Source organism: Mesoplodon densirostris, chromosome 1, assembly GCF_025265405.1.
Source record: "Mesoplodon densirostris isolate mMesDen1 chromosome 1, mMesDen1 primary haplotype, whole genome shotgun sequence".
NCBI lineage: Eukaryota > Metazoa > Chordata > Mammalia > Artiodactyla > Ziphiidae > Mesoplodon > Mesoplodon densirostris.
The window spans coordinates 179,954,130-179,976,077 of record NC_082661.1 but is presented as its reverse complement, the minus strand read 5'-3'; the positions used below and the strand labels follow the sequence as shown (position 1 = coordinate 179,976,077).

At 40.3% G+C, this 21,948-nt stretch overlaps 1 protein-coding gene across 1 annotated transcript; it reads left to right on the top strand.

Moving 5' to 3' along the window:
- Window positions 1–2,793: 2,793 nt before the first annotated feature.
- SRGN (serglycin) lies at window positions 2,794–20,300 on the top strand. The gene is made up of 3 exons (XM_060092246.1): window positions 2,794–2,909; window positions 13,326–13,473; window positions 19,394–20,300. Exons 1-3 carry the CDS (start codon window positions 2,834–2,836, stop codon window positions 19,623–19,625), a joined length of 456 nt encoding a protein of 151 aa, XP_059948229.1. The 5' UTR covers window positions 2,794–2,833; the 3' UTR covers window positions 19,626–20,300.
- The last annotated feature ends 1,648 nt before the right edge of the window (window positions 20,301–21,948 follow it).

Sequence of the window (21,948 nt, the reverse complement as noted above, 5' to 3'; positions counted from 1 at the left end):
TCAGAAGATGTTTTCTTATTTATATGGACTCCAAATAAGATAAACATACCTTTTTAAAAGGTTGATTTTTTAAAGTGTCTTATTATGGAAATTCCAAAAAATATATTAAGGTAGGGAGACTAGTATAATGAGCCCCCACTTTTCCCATTGTTCAGCTTCAGCGATCAGCAGCCCACTGCTATACCTCTCTCATTGCCCCCTCCTCAAACTGCATTATTCTGAAGCAAATTCCAGTCATTTTATCATTCTAAACAGGAATATTTCAGAACATACCTCTAAAGACCAAAAAGACTAAAAGGAAGACTTCTGATGATTACAAATCTTAATCTTGTTTCTTCCTCATTCTTCCTCTGTCTCTGGACTTTGAACTAGGAAACCTGAGTTCTAGACCTGGTTTTGCCACTCACCAGCTGTGGGACCAGCTGCAAGTCCTGTAACCTTTCTGGGCTTGTTCTTTTCCCACCTGAGTGGGTGAGGTAGATGATTTCTAAGGTCTCTTCCAGTTCTAAAAATAAAAAATTATTGGAAAATTCATTCTTTTAGCCTCCAGAGACATAATATAGATTTGGCACAGGATCTACTTCCTGTTTGTTTGGGGTTTTTTGTGCAGTGCCCAGTTCAGAGTTAAGACCTTCTCAGTGAGCAGCCAAGAAAGCCCCAGAGGCTGCTGAGTGGCAGAATCTTTAACTTGGAGCTTTAAAAAAGAACTGAGCCTTGGAGCCATTCCTTGGAGTAGTTTTGTGCTGCCCTCAGTATCTCCTCTGACAACCTCAATTTGTCTTAAGAACTGTTCTGCTGACTCGTAATTCTGGGAAGGTTCAAGTGCTCCAAACAGATCCCCCTTTTCCAAAGGCCACCCTGATACCAATAGCTGGTGAAAGGCAATGTTTACATTGCTTTGGGGCAGGGGGGTAGTTACACTTTTAGACAACAAGGAACTGATTTCTGTCCTGTTCCAGGATGACCATTAAGGCTTAAGGATACCCATTTTACAGGCAAATCAACTGAATGTGAAGTAAAGTAGGTGCATTTAAGGTTGCCTGGTGAATGAAGGACTAAGTCTAGCGTGGAATTTGTCTTTTAAAAATACTGAAAACTTGTTGTAGAGAGGTTGAGGTTTAGGGATACGTCCTGCTCATCCACAGTTTGAAGAGGACTAGGGAAATGAAGCTGGAGGAAGACTGTTTGGAAAAAGAAACTTGGTTGTCAGTGTAGCAGAAGCAGGGTAAATGCTTATGAATGCTGCAAATGTTTTTAAAAATATCACCACGACCCAGAGAATTAAAAAATAAAGTACTCAAATGGGAAGAGCCTCCGAAATTACCATTTTAAAGCACAGGCTCTAATCAGATCTGAGATGTTGCAGCAGCCTTGTTGAAGCTATTGACAGGGATTATTGTCTTCGTGCCAGGGTTTTAAATTGGGGGATAGGATTAAAAGGGACCAAAGATAAGGGTTGTTATTTCAAGCTGAAACCAATATTCCATGGTGGGGAACTCACTGGGTTTGTGAGTTTGGGAGTTGGTTACTGCACTTGGAGGAGTCCCTGGACACACGTCCAGCTGGTTCTGAGGAGGGTCAAAATGTGCATTCTTTGTAGCCTTTGTCGACTTGCACCACAGCCACTCAGCGATTAGATCCTGAGGCCCGTCCTTAGCAGGAAATGGTAAAGGAATCAGCAGGAAGGCGAGAACAAGGGAAGGGAAACTCCTCCCTCCTGTCAAAGGACAGGCCGGAGTGAGGATGAAAATGGAAAGTGGGCATTGAAGGGTTAGATGTGTTGAAATGGAGAGAGGTTGAATCTTGACTGGAAGTAGGGGAAAAGTACATGCCCCAAGGACAAGGGCGTGTGATAAACTGTTGTTTTTATTATGTGACTTTAATAAGGAGCCTCTACCTCGTGTTCCTCAGGCCTCAGTCAGCACACAATCCCCAGGACATGGGGAAAATGCTGTTCCTTCACTTTGTTTTTTTGTATTTTCTGAGGTCCAGCAGCCCACTGACAGGACAACCTCCCCTTGTTTTTGATTTCCGGCTTATTCAAGGCCAGAAGACCAAAAGTCAAGTTGAAAAGTTTTACCAGGAGAAAAAAATGAAAGTATTTCTTATGAAATCATAAGAAATACTTGGTGTGAAGGAGCAGAGGACTGCAAAATCATTTTTCTGTTTCACCCAGTTCTTTGTAACCGGAAATCCTCACTAGATTCTTGAGGCAGAGGGAAAGCTGGTGAGCCAGTGGGAGAAACTGAGTCCAATAAGAAGAAACCGCTCATTTTGAAATCTGACAACACTTTCTTGTAGATTAAAACTCAGCTTTGAAGCTTTACTTCTTGAGCTTGGCTCAGTGAGTTATGCTACTCCTGATGAAAAAGAAAATTAAAAATATTTTATGTTGAAGGGCATCAGTGATGAAAAGGCAGCATGGCAGCATCTAGCTCCCTTATCTCATCAACTGTGCAGTGGGCTCTTAATGTTAGCAATCTCGTGTTTAGATTGTTACCTGAAGAAAGAAAAAACAAAGTGTCCTGAATGCTGATTCTACTCAGCAAGTGGCAAACAACAAAACTTCTGAAAAAGCAGACCTGGGGAGAGTCCACTGCAGTTTCATAATGGGTATGAATAGTTATTTTTCTGCCTTTTTTTTTTTTTTTTTTCTAAATCTTTCTGGGGTTTGATGTGGATTTCTTTCTATTTGTTCAGGAAACTGTGACGTGTGTTCTGGGCAGGGTTTGAGGTTTTGGAACCTTTTCTAAAAGGGACAGAGAGCACCCTGCTACACTTCCCTGTCGTGAGGTTGGCGTGCAGACGGTGGAGCTGAAGCAAGTTGGTCACCATGCAGGTGCTCCTCCAGTACAGTAGGCTTGTCCTGGCTCTCGCCTTCATCCTGATTTTGGGTTCTTCAGTTCAAGGTAAGACCCAGGAATCTTGTCCCCCTATAATCTTCCTTGTAAGCCCTGGGGTCCACACAAATGTTTATATTCGTTCATATACGGAATGTATTATACTGTGGGAAAGGAGGCCAAAAAAAGAAGAAAAAAAAAAAAAAGGATTTGGGGTAGCTGAACTCCTTAGTGTGAGATTGGTTAAGTTTGGTACCAAAAAAAGTTAAACTCTGAGGCAGGTGTGGCCTTATAAGTTCTTAAAATGATTGAAATGTACTATTTTATTGTCAGATGAAAATGGTTTATACATTTTTAAACGCTTAAGAAAAGAATATAGAAAATGACCTACCCCTAAGTGTCTACATCAATCCCAGGTCTTAACATAATATGGTAGTGTCATAATTATTGTGATACTGGGAAATACTATTTTTAAAATCAGAGTAAATTTGCATGTATTTTTTCTCCTTTTTTAAACTTGGTTCTTAGTGAAAATTCAATTATATTTAGACATAGTTAATGAAAACCATCTCAGATTTTAAAGAGAGGCCAAAGAATTTTAGTAATTGTTTTGTTGCTCAGAGAAACATCACATTTGGAAATTTCTTATTAGGTCTATCATTTAGGGTTGTTTAGTCAGAATGAAACAACTTAAAACCTTTAATGACTAAGAAAATGAAAACAATCAATTTGTAGGAAAAATACAATTTCTTCTCCTTTGGTAAATAAGTGATCATGTCTGAATAAGGCAGAAAGTCATGGCCTGATAAGTAGATGGGAGAATTTATAGTAGAAAAACTAAAGTTCCTCCAAATCGTAAAGGAAATATTGAGTCATGGTGATTGTACATATCCTGGATTTGTTTCTTCGAAGTTACTTCTAGTTCTCTTGTTTTTACTTCTGGTGGAAATGAAATTGTACACATGATCTCAGATACATTCATTATGTATTGGAAATTTATAAAATTACTTTCTTCTTGTTATGCAATTATTGAAGAAAAAACCAGCAAATAATGTTGCTGAAACTTTTCCATTAGTCTATTTATTTTTTAAGGTATAAAACATTGTTGAATGTAAGGAACAGGTTTTACTTGCATCTTTTAGGGAAAACCTTCAGCTTGATGAAATAATTCCCTCATGTGTTCTGACAAGATCCAGGCAGTCAGGTCCATGTTTGTAGCACAGACTTGAGTGACCTGTTGCTGCTGGGTCTACCCTGACCAGAGCTCTGTGAGTCTTTACATCTTCAAAATTTCCCAGAAATGTCACATTCCCCACTAAGATTCAATAGGGAAAACTAAAATGAAAACAAAAGCATTCTTTATGTAATAGGTATTCTTCAGAATGTAGTGAAGAAACTATCATAACACTTTATAAAGTACTAGTATTTATGTCATCACCAGGTAGGTTTAGCTCTATGTCGGGAAAGGAACCAAAAAAGAGAGAATGAATGGACTGAAAAACTAGGGAGTTTCCAAAGGAGAAGTGCAGTTGGTACTGGAATCAAGGGTTAGTGTTCACATCTGAATAAGAAGGGAAATAGATGTCCACCCACAGCTGCGTGTGTGAGTGACATCAGCTCAAGGCTGCAGAGAGGTCACTATTTCATCATACTTCTATGTGATGCCAGATATGATTCTGTAGCATTCTTTCCCCACCTAAAAAAATTTTTTTTCTTAACCCATTGATTTGACTGAACTGATCAACTGCACTAGGCTTTTGGCTTGTTTTAACTGAAACAAAACATCTTAGGTTATTGTATTAGTTTGCTAAGGCTGCCATAACAAAGTACCACAGACTGGGTGGCTTAAACAACAGGAATTTATTTCCTCACAGTTCTGGAGGCTAGAAGTCCAAGATCAAGGTGTCAGCAGGGTTAGTTTCATTCTGAAGCTTCTCTCCTCAGCTTGTAGATGGCCGTCTTGTCTCTGTCTTTACATGGTTCTTTGTGTGTGTCTATGTCCCAATCTCCTCTTCTTATAAGGAAACCAGTCATACTGGATTAGGGCTCATCTGCATGACCTCATTATGTCTTAATTATCTCTTTCAAGGCCCTATCTCCAAATACAGTCCCATTCTGAGGTACTGAGGGTTAGAACTTCAACACATTGAATTGGAGGGACACAATTCAGCCCATATCAGTGACTATAAGCGAAGCTGAAGTAAAGATATGCTGTAAAAGTATGTCTACCAAGTGCAAAGAGAAGGAAGTTTGGCAATGTGTGGGAGACCCTGGAGAGGACAGTTGGCTAATCAATTTAATGTAGAGCTCCAGGGGATTATTGATGAGGCCTTACTCATCAATTGATGAGGTGACTCTTACTCTTTTACTGCCTCTCTTTTTAAAAGATGCCCATAAAGAGGGAAAATGGAAAATCCTTGAGCAGGTGTGGCCAAGGGGGTCATTGCCAGACTATGTTTCCACTCTACACTGCCTCTGAGATCACGATAATGATATTGATTCCACCTATGTGCACTGCTGTTTGATTGTAAAGTGATTCACATCCATTCTCGGGTAAACGATCATCACATTCCCTGGGAGGAGGAATTAACACCAATTTATAGAGGGGAAAATTGGGTCTTACATTCATCATCTCATTTGCTCTTTACATCAGGCTCTTGCAAAAAATTTATCAGACTTGCCCAAGGCCCATTACAACTAATTAATGGCAGAGCTGGTCATCTGATTTAAAGTTCAGAGTTAACTTTCTACTGCAATTTAGCTGTATTCTAGGTGGATTAGAGATTTTCTTTATTTAAAACAACCTTGCTTTGACTCTAGCCCTTGCTACAAAAACCACTGAGTTGAGGGACAGAGAAGGAGAAATTGAAAGTAAACTTGGAACTTTTTATAGCTTGTCAAACCATGCAAGGGTGGGGGAAATTTATTCATCTTGTGGAACTGATTAGCCAGTAGGAAGCAGCTCCAGCTTAGATGGTGATGTCTGTTTGAATGCCACCAAACAATGAACGAAATGGTCTCCCTCCCCGCTCCCCACAACATGGCAGTTTCTGCTTAAATTTTTCTAGCACACTTGCAGCAAGTCTCCATTAAGAATAGGAAATTAGTAAATTGAGATGATGTTGGGGAAAAATTGATATTACAATACGATATTACTGGGGTAAGTTATTTGCTCTGGTAATGTTTACTTATAGAAAGTATTTGCTAAAGCAGGACTAGTGACTCTGTGTGTATGTGTGAAAGAAATAGGGGCAAAGACAGAGACAGAGAGAGACAGAGACAGACAGAGAAAGGGCGGAGTGGGCAGTGAGGGAAGTGATTGTAAATGAAAAACATTCTTCTCCCTTGAATCCACCACAAAATTAAACAGGAGATCTGTAAGTGGGGCCTCTTAGGAAGATAATTTTTCTGTCCATGAGCATATTCCCTTTTGTTTTTTAAATTACGGTAATCTTAAGATTTCTCTCAAGCAAGATAGAATCAAGATACTCCCACACATCGGGGGCTGGAACTGTTGAATCTTCACATTCTGCCAACACCCTTCAATAAATATGTCAGGAACTTGGTATCTGTAACCGTGTTCTTTCTTTATTTATTTTAATTTTTTTTTTTTGCGGTACGTGGGCCTCTCACTGTGGTAGCCTCTCCCGTTGCGGAGCACAGGCTCCAGACGCGCAGGCTCAGCGGCCATGGCTCACGGGCCCAGCCGCTCCATGGCATGTGGGATCTTCCCGGACCGGGGCACGAACCTGTGTCCCCTGCATCGGCTGGCGGACTCTCAACCACTGCACCACCAGGGAAGCCCCCGTGTTCTTTATTTTAAAGCAGATTTAAAATCCCCAGTGTGTTGATCATTTTATAATGTATAGCAATACAGGACCACTATGTTATGCACCTGAAACTAACATAGTATATTAGGTAAACTATACTTAAAAAAAAACCCACCTCGGGACTTCCCTGGTGGTCCAGTGGTTAAGAATCTGCCTTCCAATGCAGAGGAGGTGGGTTCGATCCCTGGTCGGGGAACTAAGATTCCACATGCTGTGGAGCAACTAAGCCCACACACTCTGGAGCCTGCCCACCACAACTAGAGAGAAGCCCGTGTGCCTCAGTGAAAAATCCTGCGTGCCGTAGCTAAGTCCCAACTCAGCCAAAAATAAAAATAAATAAATAAATATTAAGAAAACACCTAATATGATTTTATTTATATGAAACATCCAACTTGCTTAAAAATATAGAGATAAAAAGTAGATTAATTAGTGGTTACTTAGGGATGAGAAGCATGAGATACAGGAGCTGGCTAGCTAAAGGATAGGGGATTTCTCTTTGATGATGAAATTGTTCTAAATTTGTGGTGATAGTTGCACATACCTATGAATATGCTAAAAACCACTGAATTTTACATTTTAGAAGAGTGATTGTGTGCTATGTTACATACATACCAATAAAATTTTTTTTAATTAAAAAAATAAAATCACCAGTCCCAAACTAGATAAACATTTCTATGGGGGAGGTGGACTTCTATCTTTGATTTCTTTATAAATTTTGGAACAGCTTTATTGAGATAGATTTCATATACCATACAATTCACCCATTTAAAGTGTACATCGATGGTTTTCTAGTATATTCACAGATATGTGCAACCATCACCATAGTCTATTTTAGAACATTTTCATCACCCCAAAAAAGAAACCCCTCTTTATAAATTTTAAAAGCTGAGATTCTAAACTCTAGAGGGAATTTATATTTTAGAAGTTTTCTAATTTACCAGAGTTGTGTTTCTTACACCAGTGAAAAGATGAGATCTTTCACTTAGATGCTGCTTCCTCATTAAACTATTAGTTTTACTTTTCTGTTTAACTTCCTATCTATGCAAGCACTTACTTGGTTTGATATTCAGCCATCCACGACAGTAGAGAAGAATGTCTAGACCTGCTCTGTCTGAAATGGTAGCCACGGGCTTCTTGTGGCTACTAAACACTTGAAATGTGTGAATCGTGGCGAGTCCAAAATGAGGTATGGTGTAAGTGCAAAATACACACCAGATTTGAAATCTTAGGATGAAAAAAATTGTAAAATATCCATTAATAACTTATATTGATTATGTTGTGACAATATTTGAATATATTTAAGTAAAATATTTTCAAATTAATGTCACCTCTTTTTTATTTTTTAAAATATGGCCGTTGTAACATCCATACGTGTACGGATGGTTTCTCTTGTTTCTATTGGACCGTGCTGGTCTAGACGGCATGGGGTGTGAAGACATTGCCCTCTGCTGGAGCAGATGTTGAATTTTTACCTGACTCACAATGATGACGCTTCTAAGTAACAATTCAGTAGATGCCAAGCTCAAGCTTCTTCAAGAATCAGAGGAGAAGGAGCTAAAATGTATTAAATACCTACCATGTGCAAAGGCTTGTGCTAGATGTTTCAGATACTTTTATCTTGTTTAAACAGGAACTCTTTGGGATACTATTATGGGATACTGTGGTGGAACAGGAATTTAAATTTGGTCTCTCTACAAGCTGTTCACTATCAGAGATAGGTCAATAGGTCATTGTCATCCTTCTCCTCATCAGAGAAACTAGCATTTAAAGAGCTCTGACGGGACTTTCCTGGTGGTCCACTGGTTAAGATTCCGTGCTCCCAATGCAAGGGGCCCGGGTTCGATCCCTGGTCGGGGAACTAGATCTCCTATGCCTGTGTCAACTAAGAGTTCACATGCCACAACTAAGAAGTCCACATGCTGCAACAAAGATCCCGCATGGCACAATGAAAATCCTGTGTGCCGCAACCAAGACTCAGTGCAGCCAAAATAAATAAATAAATGTTAAAAAAAAAAAGAAAGAAAAGGGAGAGATTAATTTAAATAAATAAAGAGCTCTGGGCTTCCCTGGTGGCGCAGTGGTTGAGAGTCCGCCTGCCGATGTAGGGGACATGGATTCGTGCCCCGGTCCGGGAAGATCCCACATGCCGCGGAGCAGCTGGGCCCGTGAGCCATGACCACTGAGCCTGCGCGTCCGGAGCCTGTGCTCCGCAACGGGAGAGGCCACAACAGTGAGATGCCCACGTACCGCAAAAAAAAGAAAGAAAAAAAAGAGCTCTGACCATGGAGTTAGGTACTATTCTACGGCCTAATATTTATATGTCATTATTAGAGCTACTATTGTCCCCATTTTATGGATGAGGAAATTGAGGTACAGGGAGGTTAAGGTTACACAGCTAGTAAGGGGGAGACATTGTGATGTCAACTTGACATCACAAGTTGATGTCAAGCCTTACCTCCAGCCTCCAAGCAGTGACAGAGCTCACCCATTCTGGATGACTAGCGTCCCCGACCAGAAACTGTAAGCTATATTCAGGAACTATGGGGAAGATTGTGATAGAATAGTAAGTAGTTCTAAAAGAAAGAATGAATGAAAGTAAGACAGACAGAAAGAAAGAAGGAAAACAATGGGAGAACATTTACTTTCTACATTAGAGTCTTTGTTTTGTTTATATTTTTATTTTTATTTTTTTTTTTTTTTTTTTTTTTTTTTTTTTTTTTTCTTTTTGCGGTATGTGGGCCTCTCACTGTTGTGGCCTCTCCCGTTGCGGAGCACAGGCTCCGGATGCGCAGGCCCAGCGGCCATGGCTCACGGGCCCAGCCGCTCTGCGGCATATGGGATCCTCCCAGACCGGGGCACGAACCCGTATCCCCTGCATCGGCAGGCGGACTCCTAACCACTGCGCCACCAGGGAGGCCCTGTTTATATTTTTAAAAGAATATTGTTTATTACAGCAATTTAGAAAACAAAGTGAGAAAAAAAAAAAACACCAGAGTCTACCACTATAGTTATTTCTGTGTATTTCCTCCCATTCCTCACCACCCCCCGATATCTATTTATGTAGTTACATTAACAACTATTATGCATAGAGTGGTATTCTGCTTTTTAAAAAATATTTATTTATTTTTGGTTGTATCAGGTTTTAGTTGCAGCACACAGGATCTTTCGTGTGGCACACAGACTCCTCTCTAGTGGTGGCGCAAAGGCTCCAGCACGCACGGGCTCAGTAGTTGTGGTGCAAGGGCTCTCTAGTTATGGCTTGTGGGCTCATAGTTGCGGCACGTGGGCTTAGTTGCCCTGCAGCACATGGGATCTTAGTTCCCTGACCAGGGATCGAACCTGAGTCCCCTGCATTGGAAGGCGGATTCTTAACCACTGGACCACCAGGGAAGTCCTCTCTGCTTTTTTTTAAACTCATTTTTGAACATAGATTTTCCTATGATGCTACATAGTCTTTTCCATAACTACTGCTTTTTTCCCATTTGTTTAATATTCTCTCATATGAATGCCTCATAATTAATCTGAGTATATTCTCTTGTTTAGTTATTTCCTGTTTCCCTATTTTAAATAATATTAAGGTGAACAGCATCATGAATTCTTTACATATTTTCCCTCTCTCTCTCTCTCCATATATATATGTATATAATGTATATCTTAATGATGTTACTAATAACTTAGCAATGCTGTATTTATAAAATTAATCAGAAATATTAGCTAGGACAAAGTTGAGTGTAAACAGACATAATAGAGATTCATGAGGAAAGAGGACATTTTGCAAAAGTTCTGTGGTTCTGCAATTTTTTAAGAACAAAGTCCTTGGCCATCCCATTAAGATGTAAAGTGAATTTGACCTCAGTAGAGGCTTCACTTTTCAACCTCTGATAGTTGAGAACAGGACACAACTTGTGCATACTCTCCTAGAAATACAGATACCCAGAGGGAAAAAAAGCAGAACTCCAGAACTTATGGTCTTTGGGAGGGCTGGGTAATGAGATTAGGAGTAAATTTTTTTGTTTGCTACATTTTTCAAAATTTTCTATAATGAATATATATTCCTTCTCTAAGATAAATGTTATTAAAAATTGTAACAAAAGCAGTCTAGATGTAAGGAATATCTAAATAAACTCTCCATTTCTAGGAGAGAGTACTATAAAAGGTAGAGAGCCCTCTAGAACCTGAGTTAAAGTGAGGAAACCATTGAAAAGTTGCTGTATCCATTTACATAAAATTCTAGAAAATGCAAACTAATTTATAACGACAGTAACTAGATTGATGGTTGAGGGGGGCTGGGGGGAGTCAGGAGGAGGGAGGGAGAAGGGCAGGATCACAAAGGGGCACAAGGAAACTCTGGGGGATGTTGAATATGTTCATACCCTTGATTGTGGTGATGGTTCCATGGTGTATCCATTTGTCGAAACAAATTGTGCACTTTAAATGTGCACAGCTTATTGAATGTCAAGTCCACCTTAAGAAAGCTGTCAAAAAATAAAAATAATTTTGAATAGATAATACATACATATGGCTCAAAAATCTAAGGGTTCAAAAGGATATGCAGTGAAAAGTCAATGCTCTTCCTTCCACTGTCTTCCAGCCACCAACTCCCTCCACAAAGATGATCAGTTTGCTGTATATCTTTTCAGAGATGTTCTGTGCATGTAAGCATATATGTAAATATAGTGTGAAAAAACACAAACACACACAAATGGTAACAAACAATTCATAGTGTTCTTTACTTTTTTTAACTTAATAATATACCTTGGAGGGAATTCCCTGGCGGTCCAGTAGTTCAAATCCTTGGTCGGGGAACTAAGTTCCTGCAAGCCACATAGCGTGGCCAAAAACAACAACAACAACACACACACACACACCCCTTGGAAATTATTCTATATCAGTACCCAGAGAACTGCCTCATTCTTTTAATAGCTGTATAGTACTGTAGGCTGTGCCTTAATTCATTAACATTTAATTTTCTAATCTTTGCTATCGCAAAAAATATTGCAGTGATTATCCACAACACTGTTTTTCATTTTATTTTATTTTGCTTTCATAAATAGTTGTCATCATGTGCATCTCAATCTGTACAGAACAATAACGCGCTGGGCTTTAAAACTGTTGCAGGAAGGGGGACCCCTTCCAGGGCCTGAGAATGGGCTCTTGTCTAACACTTAGAAATGAATTGTCCAAGGAGACACATGTGCTGACAAAGCAAGAGACTTTATTGGGAAGAGGCACCCGGGTGGAGAGCAGCAGGGTAAGGGAACCCAGGAGAACTGCTCTCATGTGGCTCGCAGTCTCAGGTTTTATGTTAATGGGGTTAGTTTCCGGCTTGTCTCTGGCCAATCATTCTGACTCAGGGTCCTTCCTGGTGGCAAGGGCATCTCTCAGCCAAGATAGATTCCAGTGAGAAGGATTCTGGAAGGTTGGTAGGACATATGGACTGGTGTCTCTTCTCTCCTTTTGACCTTTCCTGAATTCTTCCCATTGGTGGTAGCTTGTCAGTGGTAAGGTCCTTCCTTACCAGGACCTCCTGTTGTAAGACAACTCATGCAAGTGGTTACTCTCATGCCTGGCCAGGGCAGGTGGTTTCGGTCGGTGATTCCCTTAACAAAACTACCTTTCCTGCTTTTCAAGAATTTTAGATGTGCCCCTTCAGGTTAGGTTATTATTAGTTGCACTTGTGTGAATCAAGTTTGTACTTGAGGTGGGGAGATGAACCTTTGGAAGGGTGGTGAAGTATTTCTCACCACCAGGCCTCCATCCTTGCTGGACTGAGGAAGGAAGAATTTATTTCATGAATTAATAAGGGATCGCCTATATAACCTCTTAACACAAGATATGGAGCCTTTTGCATAGACATTAAGAGACTGAGACAGACCAGCTTTTGTGAATAGAGGAGACTTGATTTTTGAAATCTGACTAGATGTGAGGGCAAAGAAAGAGGCCAAGTTTTTAACCTACTTTTCATTCCCAAGAATACCCAAGAATTTATTTTCAATACCCAAGAATGGCCCTAAAGAACTAGGGCTCTGTAGTATCTCGGGCACTAATTGGTACATTCCTTAACCTTTCTGAGCATGATTCGACTCATCTCTACCAGAACAGGCAGGATTCGGGGTCAGATACAGGTTTGAATCCTGGGTCCTCTACTTAGTACCTGTGCAGCCTCAGTGTTCCTTTGTATAAAATGGAAATAATAGTACAAAGATAATGATAGTTAACATTATCAAGTGTTTACTGTGTACCTGGCACTATGTTAAGATCTTTACATGCATTTTCTCATTTAATTTTTGTTACCAGCTTATGAAAAAGAGACACTCTTAGTACCTCAGTTTTCTGGTGGGGTCTTGGGGAAGTTAAGGTTTCACAGCTCACCAGTAGCAGAGCTGGGACTTCACTCCAGGCAGCTAATTGCCAAAGCCTGTTCTAACCTTAAACTCTAGGCTACTTTAGAGGGGTGTTGTGAGAAGGACAAATGGTGTGCATAAAGGGCTAGCAAATAGTGGGTGCTCCTGTTATATTAATGATATTAATAAAACCTGTCCACACCTTACCTACCAAATTTAGAATCTATTTAATTAAAAATTTCTTAGGGACAGAGTGATTAGAAGCTGTGTAAGAGACATTTATTGACCACGTGGGTTCCTTGTTTGGGCAGGTTCTCCTGTGCGGAGAGCCAGATACCAGTGGGTACGCTGCAATCCTGACAGCAATTCTGCAAACTGCATTGATGAAAAGGGACCAGAGTTCGATCTACTTCCAGGTGAATCCAACAGAATCCTATCTCCAAGGACTGACCCTTTTTCGTAAGTGGAAATTCTTGATTTTACTTTCATCATCCGCTGCTGAGATCTTGGCATGGAGGTGGGAGGGTTGCCAAGAGTGTTTTTCTTCAGGCTCTTGCTTCCATGGTTAGGTTCCATGGTTAGGTTTTCACTGCACAGTACAGGGTAAAACTGTACTGTATTTACTGGTATATGAGATGCACAAGAATACACGATTCACCTACTTTTTTAAGAATTTTATTTATTTTTAAAAATTTATTTATTTTTGGCTGCATTGGGTCTTCGTTGCTGCGCGCGGGCTTTCTCTAGTTGCTGAGAGCGGGGGCTACTCTTCATTGCAGTGTGCGGGCTTCTCACTGTGGTGGTTTCTTTTGTTGCGGAGCATGGACTCTAGGCATGCGGGCTGAGTAGTTGTGGAGCGCGGGCTTAGCTGCTCTGCGGCATGTGGGATCTTCCCAGACCAGAGATAGAACCCGTATCTCCTGCACTGGCAGGCGGATTCTTAACCACTGCGCCACCAGGGAAGTCCCTATTCACCTACACTTTTGCAAGGTCTTTTTCTTGTGGCAGAAACAAAAATTGAATATTTTTCACCAATAGGTATTGAAAATGATTGAACATTATTTTATTAATGTAAATAGAGCACATTGTATATTTATATTAAAATCCAATAGGAGTCTATCACCTGAATGGATAAACAAAATGTGGTACATCCCTTAAGTGGAATATTATTTGGCCACAAGAAAGAAGGAGGTACTGATAAATGCTATAACATGGATGAATCCTGAAAACATTATGCAACGTGAAGGAAACCAGACACAAAAAGCCACATATTGTATGATTCCATTTATGTGAAATGTCCAGAATAGGCAAATCCATAGAGACAGAAATAGAGTAGTGGTTGCCAGGGGCTGTGAGGGAGGGAGGAATAAAGAGTGACTGCTATTAGGTACAAGATTTTTGAGGGGTGATAAAAATGTTCCGTTTAGATAGTAGTGATAAAAAAAAAAAAGAAATTAGGGAAAGGAAGAATAAGTGTCCATGACTCATAAAAAAAAGTCAAAACTCCTTTTTAAAAATTAAATTAAATTAATTTATGTTTTATACAGCAGGTTCTTATTAATTATCTATTTTATACATATTAGTGTATAAATGTCAACCGCAATCTCCCAATTCATCCCCCCCCGCTTCCTCCCTTGGTGTCCATACGTCCAAAACTCTTCTTGATCAAATAAAACCTGCCTTATACTTGCAAAAAAGATCCAATAGGAATTCATAAGTAACAAAAATTGAATTGTATTAAAACCCATTATTTCAATGAATATCAAAATTATATGTAGCAAAGGTACATTATGAAAAGAATTATCATAAAGTTTTAATCTTCAGGCTTAAATAGAAAATCACTCCCCTGAAAGCCACGTAAATCATCATGCCCAAACCAGGTAAGCCTATCATCACTTTGGGGATCCTGGTAACCCCCTTCATCACTGAAATTATATCATCACCATCCTCAAAATGCAACTCTGCAACCCTGTGCTTTTAGGTCCATGGCATAAAGCTTGAACGTGATATTACAGCATCCTCCATTATTTTAAGTCACGGATTTCAACAGTAATTCATTTAAATCTAAGATATTAGAGGAACAATGCAAGTCCTCCAAAACAAATATTTTACACTATTTCTTCCTTCCTCAAATCTGTATGATCTTCCACACTCTTTGACATAAATTGTAGCAATATTTTTTTGGATCCGTGTCCTAAGGCAAAGGAAACAAAAGCAAAAATAAACAAATGGGACCTAATTAAACTTAAAAGCTTTTGCACAGCAAGGGAAACCATCGACAAACAAAAGGACAACTTACTGAATGGGAGAAAATAATTGCAAATGATATGACTAATAAGGGGTTAATATCTAAAGTATATAAACAGCTCACACAACTCAACATCAAAAAAACAAACATCCCGATTAAAAACTGGGCAGAAGATCTGAATAGACATTTTTCCAAAGAAGACATCCAGTTAGACAACAGGCACGTGAAAAGATGCTTAACATCGCTAATCACCAGAGAAATGCAAATTAAAACCACAGTGAATATCACCTCCCACCTGTCAGAATGGCTGTCATCAAAAAGATCACAAATAACAAATTGCTGGCGAGGATGTAGAGAAAAGAGGACCCTTGTACATTGCTAATGGGAATGTAAATTGGTGCAACCACTGTACAAAACAGTGTGGAGGTTCCTCAGAAAACTAAAAATAGAGTTACCATATGATCCTGCAATTGTACTCCTCGGTATATATCCAAAGAAAATGAAAACACTAATTTGAAAAGATATATGTTCCCCAATGTTCATAGCAGCATTATTTATAATAGCCAAGATATGGAATCAATCTAAGTGTCCATCAGTAGATGAATGGATAAAGAAGATGTGATACACACACACACATTGGAATACTACTCAGCCATAAAAAAGAACGAAATTTTGCCATTTGCAGCAACATGGATGGACTTGGAGGTATTATGCTTAGTGAAATAAGTCAGACAGAGAAGACAAATACTGTATGATATCATTTATATGTGGAATCTAAAAAAAACCAAACTTGTGAATATAACAAAAAAGAAACAGACACACAGATATAGAGAACAAACCAGTGGTTACCAGTGGGGAGAAGGAAGGGAGAGGGGCAAGCTAGGGGCAGGGGATTAAGAGGTACAAACTACTGTGAATAAAATAAATAATCGGGCTTTCCTGGTGGCGCAGTGGTTCAGAATCCGCCTGCCAATGCAGGAGACGCGGGTTTGATCCCTGGCCCGGGAAGATCCCACATGCCGCAGAGCAACTAAGCCCGTGTGCCACAACTACTGAGCCTGTGCGCCTAGAGCCTGTGCTCTGCAACAAGATAAGCCACCGCAATGAGAAGCCCGCGCACCGCAACGAAGAGTAGCCCCGGCTCGCGCCAACTATAGAAAGTCCACGCACAGCGAGGAAGACCCATCGCAGCCAAAAATAAATAAATAAAAATAAATAAATAATCTACAAGGATGTATTGTACAACACAGGGAATATAGCCAATATTTTATAATAACTATAAATGGAATATAACCTTTAAAATTGTGAATCACTGTTGTACACCTGAAATGTATATAATATTGTAAATCAACTCTACCTCAACTAAAAATAATAAATAAAAACATCTCTAGGATCTTCCCTTTCCTCAGCCAGCGACTTTCCTTCTTGCTCTGACACTCCTGTTAACATGGATGCACAGCCCCTGCTTCAGTGACGGTCTTGGACACTTTTGCTCTCAGATCCATTTCTTCTCCTTCCATCTCCCTGCTCTGCATTGGGTGGGGGTGGTGAGGGCTGATCCCTATGGTCTGCATTTCTCAGGCTCCCAGATCTGTGGCTGAGTTTGGCCAGTGGGATGCCTGAAAGGGAGACTGGTCAGCGTGGGAGGCAGGGAGAGACAAGGATGTTTCTTCTCATTCCTGCCTTGGGTGGCACCTCTGGCAAGGCTGTGTCTCATCCATGGCTTCAGCTTCCACCAGATGCTCTTGGTCCCTGGGCTCAGGTAGTACCACCTCCTCCACTGCCCCTCTAGCCCAGCGAGGGAAATATTTTCTTGCTGGTCCTCATCTCTGGGTTTCCTTATTATTCCCTATTTGGCTTTGCTTCTCTTCCATCTCATGTGTAAGCAAATCCGTCTTAAATATTTAGGTAAGTTTCTTGACTGTACTATGACTGTGGCAGCTTCTAAGGCCACCCCTCTTTGTGCAGGGCATCCTATCCCCATGCACCTTCTCCAGGACTTTAATTCTGCAGTTAACCCTCTGAACCCAGCATCTTCTTCTCATCAGTATGCAGACATTCTCTAGTATCTCCTACATTTAGGTAAAATCCCCTCTTTGACTCTGCATCCTTTCCAGCTGTTGCCCCCTTCTCTGCTCCTCTTCACAGTAACACTTCCTGATAGGGTTGCCGATGCTTACTATCTCCTCAACCCCTTCTGGTTCTACCTTCACCCAGAGTGCTTGGTAGAAGCACTTACTTTTTTTTAAAATTTAACTTTTTTTTTTTTTTAATTGAACCTGGGCCCTCGGCAGTGAAAGCGTGGAGTCCTAACCACTGGACTGCCAGGGAATTCCCAATTTAAGTTCTTTTTTATTTTCCTCTACACTGGTAAAAGTTCCGAGGGAGCTTAAAGTTTTTAAAACATTTTAACTATCCCTCTTTCCCACCCCCGACTTCTGAATTTACAAAGCAAAGGAGAGCAGGAGTCCCAACTTTTAATGGTCCCCCACCTCCTCATGTTATTTGATCCAAAAACTATATACAAGTTTGTAGCAGTCATAGTTATTGTACATGTTTAGGAGGGAGGGAGGCAAGAAGGGATAGGGAGAATGGTGATCCAAAAGAATAAAAACAGAAACCAAATAGGTCACAATTACTTCCTGTTGACACATCTGCTGGTTACTTCTCTATGTTTAGCTTACTTGACTTTTCTTTTATTTATTTTTTTCCTGCGCCTCATGGCTTGTGGGATCTTAGTTTCCCGGCTAGGGATTGAGCCTGCATCCTTGGCACTGAAGTGCAGAGTCCTAACCACTGAACCGCCAGGGAATTCCCACGTGACTTCTCAGTTGCCTTCAAAAACAGTTGACCACCCTTCCTCTGAAATACTTTTTTCTCTGGGCTTCCATGGTCCCACCTTGTCTTAGGTTTCCTTCTACTTCCCTGGCTGTTCTTTCTCCTGTGATTAATATTTAATATGTTGGGGTGGCCCTAGCTCTGTCGTGGGCTGCTTTTGTATCTGCATGCCTTTTTGGGGTGAATTCATCCTGTTCCATGGCTTTAAATACTGTGTGTGTGTGTGTGTGTGTGTGACAGAGACAGACAGAGACAGAGACGGGGGGGGGGGGGAGAGGGAGAAACTACCAAATCTGTGTTTCCAGCTCTGATTCCTTTTCCCTGACCCCGCAGCCTAAACCATCCAGCAGGTCACCCTCTATTACATTATTCCACTTTGTTTCTCTGCATAACATTTAGCCGCACCTAATATTTTCCTGATTTGCTTATTCACTTTTTATTGTCTGTCTCCCTGCCAAAGTTATAAACCTCTGAGCAGGGACCTCATCTATCAGTCCCCATTCTATCCCAGGCACTCAGAACAGGGATCAGATATTCGATATTTATTGAATGCAGGCATGAAGGAAACTCTGATCTGTTGTATGGCCTGTGGTTTATTACTTTCATGCAGAAAATGACCCATAGGCTATGAAACTCAACTTTTGTCTCTGATACTTCGTTGCCTTATTCTGCCACTGATGGGTGGCATCATTGCTCTGGTCCTTTGGTGCTGAGTGGACTTCAAACTATCCCACTGAACCCAGTTGAATGAATGCACTTATTTGCGGGGAGGAGACTGAATGTTAACATGCTGGAAAATATAATGCTTGACTTGTTACAAAGAATTTCTTAAGCATGAGCTTTGTTGAAGCCCTGTGAAGTTATTAGAGATTTTGCAGAATTTTTAAAATAGGAAAAATATATATCTAGGCTTACTTACTTGTGTGTCCTTTCTTCAGTGGGAGAAAGTGTAAAAATGGGATCTTTTCTGTAAAAAATAAATGACCCCTTAAGTAAATTCCAAATATAGGATTGCTATGTTAGTGATAAGAAAATTCGCATTTTATATGCATCTGCAATGAGTAGATGTGGAACTGATAAAGGCAACGAGTTAGATACAGTAAGTATTGTAAATATGTGGAAAGGTCTGACTTATTTTTTGTTTTAAAACATTAAATAACTGGGAAACTTTTAACTTAAAATTTGAGCAACTGAGTGGCTACATTTACATTCATATCTTAAAAAATTTATTATGATTATCTTTTCATGTCTCAAACTTTAATGTTTCTTTTCCATTTTTCTGTCATGCTTCAGAATGATGAAATCCAGGAACTTGAATGATGTCTTCCCTCTTTCTGAGGACTTTTCAGGATCAGGCTCTGGAAGTGGCTCTGGAAGTGGCTTCCTACGTGAAATTGAACAGGAATACCAACCAGCAGAAGAAAACGATGCTTTTTATTACAACCTTAGGTCTCTGGAGAGAAATTTGTCCTCAGACAACCAGGACTTGGGTCAGGATGGACCAGAAGAGGATTTTACTATATAAAAGAGAGGGTTTCCCACCTTGACGCCAGGCAATGTATTTGTGTGCCATGGTTAAATGATTAATTTGAGGACAAAAAGCTTTATAGAAAATTTAAAACATCTGAAAAGGAAGTTTAAGTTTTATTATCTTTTTTTTTTTCTTATGAATTCTTAAAGCCTCCTTTTTCTATCCTAATGTCCTGGAAAATACCTGCATTTCTTTTGTATCATATTCAACAACATCACTATGAAGTTAACTAGACTCCACATATGTACAAAACTGCTTTAAAGAATAAATTATACTGTTCTTAAAATATTTAGTTTGAGAAACAAATTGACAGGCACTATTTCATATCTAAATCTTCAGGAAGCTGACTCTGATTATGAAATCTAGATATGCCTCTTTTTTTTGTGAAAAAACACAGATGAAACATACAGTGAATGTACAGAGTGGGTATTTGACATGTTTTACAGTGTGAAGTTAACTGCTCTAATAGTACCACTGGCAGTGTTTGCAGAGCTAGTGGACAGCATTTGCTTAGAAGTGTGATTGCTGTCACAGTTAGAAACTTAACACCCAGATTAAAGCACCATTGTGCTCTCAATACCTCATACTGCTTTACTTTTTTTCCTGGATATCTATGTATTTTCAAACATTACTCTATTAAAGCAGAAGTATAATCAAAGGGTCAAGCTATCTGGGCTCCCTTGTTCATGAAGTAATTATTTGTTCAAATGTTTCTAGATTCTCATCAACAAAATATCTGTAAAGTTATTTTACAGTGAGACCAAATTTTGTAACTGGAATCAAATCCTGTTAACTTGCAGATGAAGAAAACAATCATGCTACAGAGAGGGTTACTCTTGTCCAAACACTTCCTCTTCTTGAAGGCTATATTATACTCATCTCTGTTCCCCTTAATTCTGAAAAGCCTGTCAGCATCATTGTCATGGATCCTGTTCTGTACCATCTAGATACCCTCTTCAGAACTGAGGACTTATTCAAATTAACCTCTGTGGAAGAGAGACACCTTGTCCAAGGCCACACCTCTTCCCATGGCAGCCTGCACCCAATGCCTGGTTGATGTGGGCATATGAGTGCCAGACCCCTCTCCTGAACTTGGAACAATTCAGCAGGACAATCACAGATTCAGAGCTCCCTGAGGAGTCATCTGAGGCTTTGTTGGGACTGTTTTGCAGCTCAGTTTCTTCCTTTACTTAGTCTTGCTTCCTTCCATTCCCCCGAGAAAGGTCCCTTAGGAACTTTCTGCACACTAGTTTTCACCTCAGAGTTTGCTCTATGGAGAATCCAACCTGTGAAAGTTGGTGCCAGGATGGGTAGAAAGCAGATGCTAAAATGGGATTTTGGAGCTGGATCACCTACTGTCTGGCTGGCAATGAGGACCCCATCACTGGCAGTAGATGCAGAACCGCCACAAGAGAGCATTGCAATTGTTCAAACTTTCACTGATGATGAACTGGGATGGTGTACCAGTGGAAGGAAGTGCACCAGGGTGTAGTATATGAGGCATCTGAGAAATATGGGGAAGTAGTAATTATAGAGACAATGACATTGGATGGCTCTTGCTGGAGGCAATTAATGAAAGACCAAGGATGATTAATTAAAGACTAAATGTGAAAACTAATGGACCTCCTCAGCAGCATATTCAGAAACTCTCTTCTGCAGTGGAAGGGCAGGAAAAGCTGAGGCTCAGGCCCAGGATATAATCAGAAGAATAGCAAAGTTCAAGAATGTTAAGTTGCCAAGCTAGCCAAGTCTGTTAAGCAACATCAGGGCCCTGACTGGGAAAATATTGGACCCTCAGAAATGAAGACCTCTGGGTAGAAATGTATCTGGGTTGATACATTCAGAATTCGAAACCCCAGACTTCCTCAAACCCTCTGAATCTATAGAAGAGGCCCACTCCTTAAGAATTAATGCTTTCCTCTGGCTTGAAGATGATTAAGAAGCCTCTGACCTTTAAGACCACATGCACACTCCCTCAAGATCCGCCTTGCCACCCCACCTAGCCACCAGATCCATAACTAAAGTTACAATATAAACCAACAGGAAAGTGTTGGGGCTGCTAAGGAGGAAAGGTGAAGGTTTCTGCAGAGCTTAGCTGACATGCACCTCAGAAGCCAAGAAAGTGTCTATGTGCCTTAACTCTAAGAGTGCTAGATCAAGGGATGGAGGAAAAACAAAGTTGGATAAGGAAGTGTTTATCAATATGGAAGTGTTAGGGGAACCACTGACCAAAACCACCTGCCCTGGCCAGGCATGAGAGTAACCACTTGCATGAGTTATCTTACAACAGGAGGTCCTGGTAAGGAAGGACCTTACC